The sequence below is a fragment of the Alligator sinensis genome, unplaced genomic scaffold (assembly GCF_000455745.1).
Source record: "Alligator sinensis unplaced genomic scaffold, ASM45574v1 scaffold344_1, whole genome shotgun sequence".
Lineage (NCBI taxonomy): Eukaryota > Metazoa > Chordata > Crocodylia > Alligatoridae > Alligator > Alligator sinensis.
Window position 1 is genome coordinate 601,238 of NW_005842427.1, and position 3,644 is coordinate 604,881.

Genomic DNA, 3,644 nt, shown 5'->3' on the forward strand with positions numbered 1-3,644 from the left:
CACAGAGCCATTTGTCAAGGGACAAAAATTGTGTGTGCAAGTGTCAAAAGAGGAAACAAACCAGTTAAGTAACAGATGGAAAGCTGCCTGAAGCTGGGGTAGAACAGAAAAAACAACGGGCAGTATAGGCTGCAGAGATGGCCTGTGACTGACTACATTGGACAGGTACAGATTGCAGACCTAGCACAAACATAAGCTATGAGTAATATATGCTCAAGTTTCTATTTAAAATCAATACATTGGCATTTAAATCATAAACAGTAGTCTTGGAAGATAGAATAAGAATCTGTGCAACAAGCCAATGTTCAAATAACTGCTTTTTGGAAAGTGCTTGATAGTTATTAAAAGTAAGGGCTGATGTTTTTTGCCTTTTGCTAAGAATTTAATTTTACATCATGTACTGTATAGAAAGAAAGTGAAAGAGTTAAATTTGATCTGGGGGTGTGATCCAGAAACACAGAGGAAGGAGTCCAACACCAAAACCACCAGCTGTCAGCCTTGGTCAAGGGGCTTATGCTAAACTGCAGCAGTGCGGCTAATGTAGAAGGCCCCAAAGCCTATTTGCAGACGTTGCAACTGGCTGGGTCAGCAAAGTAGAAGACACAGGACGTGGCAAGCAGTATTTCCATACAGTGAGAAAGAGATAAGAAGTCCTCCCTTCCAGAGCTGTAATTTTCAAAAACACAGCGAGGCCAGATTTTGGAGATCTCAGCAAATTCAGAACAACCTCTTGCCAATCTGAGTGCCCCACTCCTCCTCCCTAGCCAGCATAAGTGAGAATCTTTGTTGTCTGTTGCTGGTAGCTAGGTAGGCATTGTGGTAAGTGCTTATTCTTGTGCTTTGGGTTATAAACAATAGAAGGCTGTACTATGGACCTGTCTCTTCATCTGACTTAGGTATTGATACTCTAACCTCAGTGGTTCTCAAACTTTTTAGACTTCAGAAATGCCTCCATAATTTTTTAGGAGTTGAACAGCATCCCATTTCAAAAAATTAATTTATTACAGGGTTATCTCCTTGCACAAGGGCTGGGTAAGAACAAGCATGCACACCCCACACAACTCCTAAAAAGATCTCTCACAGTATCCTAGGGTGCAGCAGCACCCCAGATGGAGAATCACTGCCCTACCTGTTAAGAGGAAATGGAGGATCCCCAGGAAGTGTAATTATCTTAATTTGATGTAAAAAAAAAAATTAATAATAATAATGTTAAGGGAATTTGTAACTGTACCCTAATTCCATGCCTCAACTTGCAAAAGAAATCCTGATCACAGACAGGCTGTAGCCATCTACAGCCAATGCCCATGGAGCCATTGCATCCAACCCACGAGATGGGGCTTCAGTGGCATTTGGAGGTGGGGGACGGGTGTTCAGCTGCTCTTTCTATGCTGTCATCAACAGAAAAGCTGGCTATGGGTGGGTCCTAGCATCTGCCTCTAACCCAAGGCAGATCATTCCAGCCCATAGCCAGGAAGATTTGTTGATCGCTGGGCTACAGTCTTCTCTCTCTAAAGACTGAATGGTCTCAGGTGTTTGCTAACAGTCAGTCTGTTTCGAAGAAATCTCCATAGTCTCAACTGTACCATACTGATCTATTGTTCTGTACTTATTATATTCCTTTGAATTCAAAAATGCCCCCAAATTTACAGCTCTCAAATTTAATGGGAGTAGGGGGAAAACACACTGCACCCAAAACTTCAAATAAAGATGTGTTTACATAGAGACAGCCTCTATGGTGCAGAAGAGCTACTGTATTTATAAAAAGACAATTCTCTGTCATGTTCCCGTTTGCCCGTCTCCTGTTGATTTTTTTTTAAATGTATTCATCAGATAGAATCCATACAATATTAATTTAATATTTGCTTACCATTTTAAAGAGGCAGGCCATTTGGAGAAGAAATGTTAGGTGCCTGTTCAAGAGGTCAGAGGCTGCTACGATGTGCTGTAATTACTCGAGTGTGTTCCGACACACTGTAATTGAGTCTGCTGAAGTGTGGCAATTACTGCACTCCAGCAGCCTCCCACATCTTGTGTAACAGAGTCCCCACACTTAAAAAGTGGTGGCAGGGGCTCTTGAACTAAAGCTCATTGAAGCAAGACATTTTTAAGCATGGGGATGCTGATACACAAGATGCTGCAGCGCTTTAATTAGAGCAGCTCTCGGAGCGGCTAGCCACACTAATTAAAGTGCCGCACCCCCTTCACTCCCACAGCATGTGTAAAAGTGCCTGTTACATTTAAGTAGCAAGTCTTAAATCCAAAGAAATGTGATACCTGGGTAGCAAGCATTAGAATATATTGGACACATCTACAAGACATTGGAGATCAATCTGTCTTATCCAGTGTCTGTTCTAAGCAAAAGATCGGAGGTGGGTTGTTACATCTGGTCTTTAAATAATGTTAGACAGTGCATTTGAATAAGATACTGCTATAAACCAAAATGGAATCCAACACAGAGGTGTTTCACTTCCTTTAAATACAAAATAAACAAAAAACCCCACAAAACCCCATGAGACCCAGTTGTGGGAGGGTACTAGCCTGTTTCCAAAGTAGTTAAAACTGGCTGGAAACATGAAAGTGCCTCATGCCAACGGCACTTCATTCAAGCCTACTTTAAATCAAAAACTGCCTCCCCCTTGCTTTCTTCCATCTCTGCTGCTTGAGGAAGTAAAGAATGTGACCTCCATTGCTTTATACCAGGGTACTCAACCTCCAGCCCAAGGCAAATATGGCCCACAAAGCCATTGCATCTGGCCCATGGAGCTCCAGATTATTTGGCAGTGTGGGAGTGATGACCATTAATATGACCACCCTCCACCTGTCAAATTCCCAACCCCCAACCCTTATGTAGCTGGTCAGAGCTGGGCCATGCCCCCTCCCTCATGGGAACAGGCCACATTTCTTTCCCCCCCGCCCCCAGCTTTGGGATCAGGGCCAGGCCATACCCTATTCCCCATCCCCTCCCACAGGGCCCTCTGTCCCCCATCCTCAGCACCTTTTCCTGCAGGACCATAATGGGATCGGTCTGTCTGTTGCCCCTCTCCATGAAGCTGGATGGTTCCCCTGCTGCACCCACCCCGGGTGCTGGATCAGGACTACTGGCTGGATCCAGCCTGCAGACAGGCTGGGCACTGCCCATCTGACCGACCAGAAGAAAAAGGTTGAGCAGTGGTGCTCAACACATAGGTAGGAGGGGCAGATACTGGGTAAGGGACTAGCTTGCAAAGGAAGGACGAGCCAGCTAAACAGTGGAATTCAGAAAGCTTTTCCAGGAGAAACAAAAAGTCTCCTATGACTGGGGACACTGGTTCAGAAATTCTGGTTTTGTTCAGATGACATGATATTGGTACACAAGGGTGTTTTGCACCCTTACTGTTCTCCATAATGACACATGCTGACCTCATCTCCATCAACTGCTCGAGAATCTCAGCAGTGCTTTTAGTCTCAGGCTTGTCCTTTTTAGCCTCTGCAGCCACCTCTGGGAAAAACGTGGGATCTTCATAAATGTGGAGATAGCGCAGGAGAAACAGGTTATTCTGCCTACAAGGAGACAAATAAAGCAGTCACTGCTCAAGCCTGTAAGTTCCACCCTAAGTTATCATTCAAAGACATTGTGTTCAGAAAACAAAACAAAACAACTCTTT

The 3,644-nt window shown here is 44.2% G+C and overlaps 1 protein-coding gene across 1 annotated transcript in view; it reads right to left on the reverse strand.

The window, feature by feature from the left end:
* LOC102373585 (fatty acid amide hydrolase-like) overlaps positions 1–3,644 on the reverse strand; it is a 27,968-nt gene that overhangs the window by 17,632 nt on the left and 6,692 nt on the right. The window contains exon 4 of the mRNA XM_006030173.2: positions 3,400–3,540. Coding sequence (XP_006030235.1) covers positions 3,400–3,540 — 141 coding nt within the window. The remainder of the gene's footprint in view (positions 1–3,399; positions 3,541–3,644) is intronic.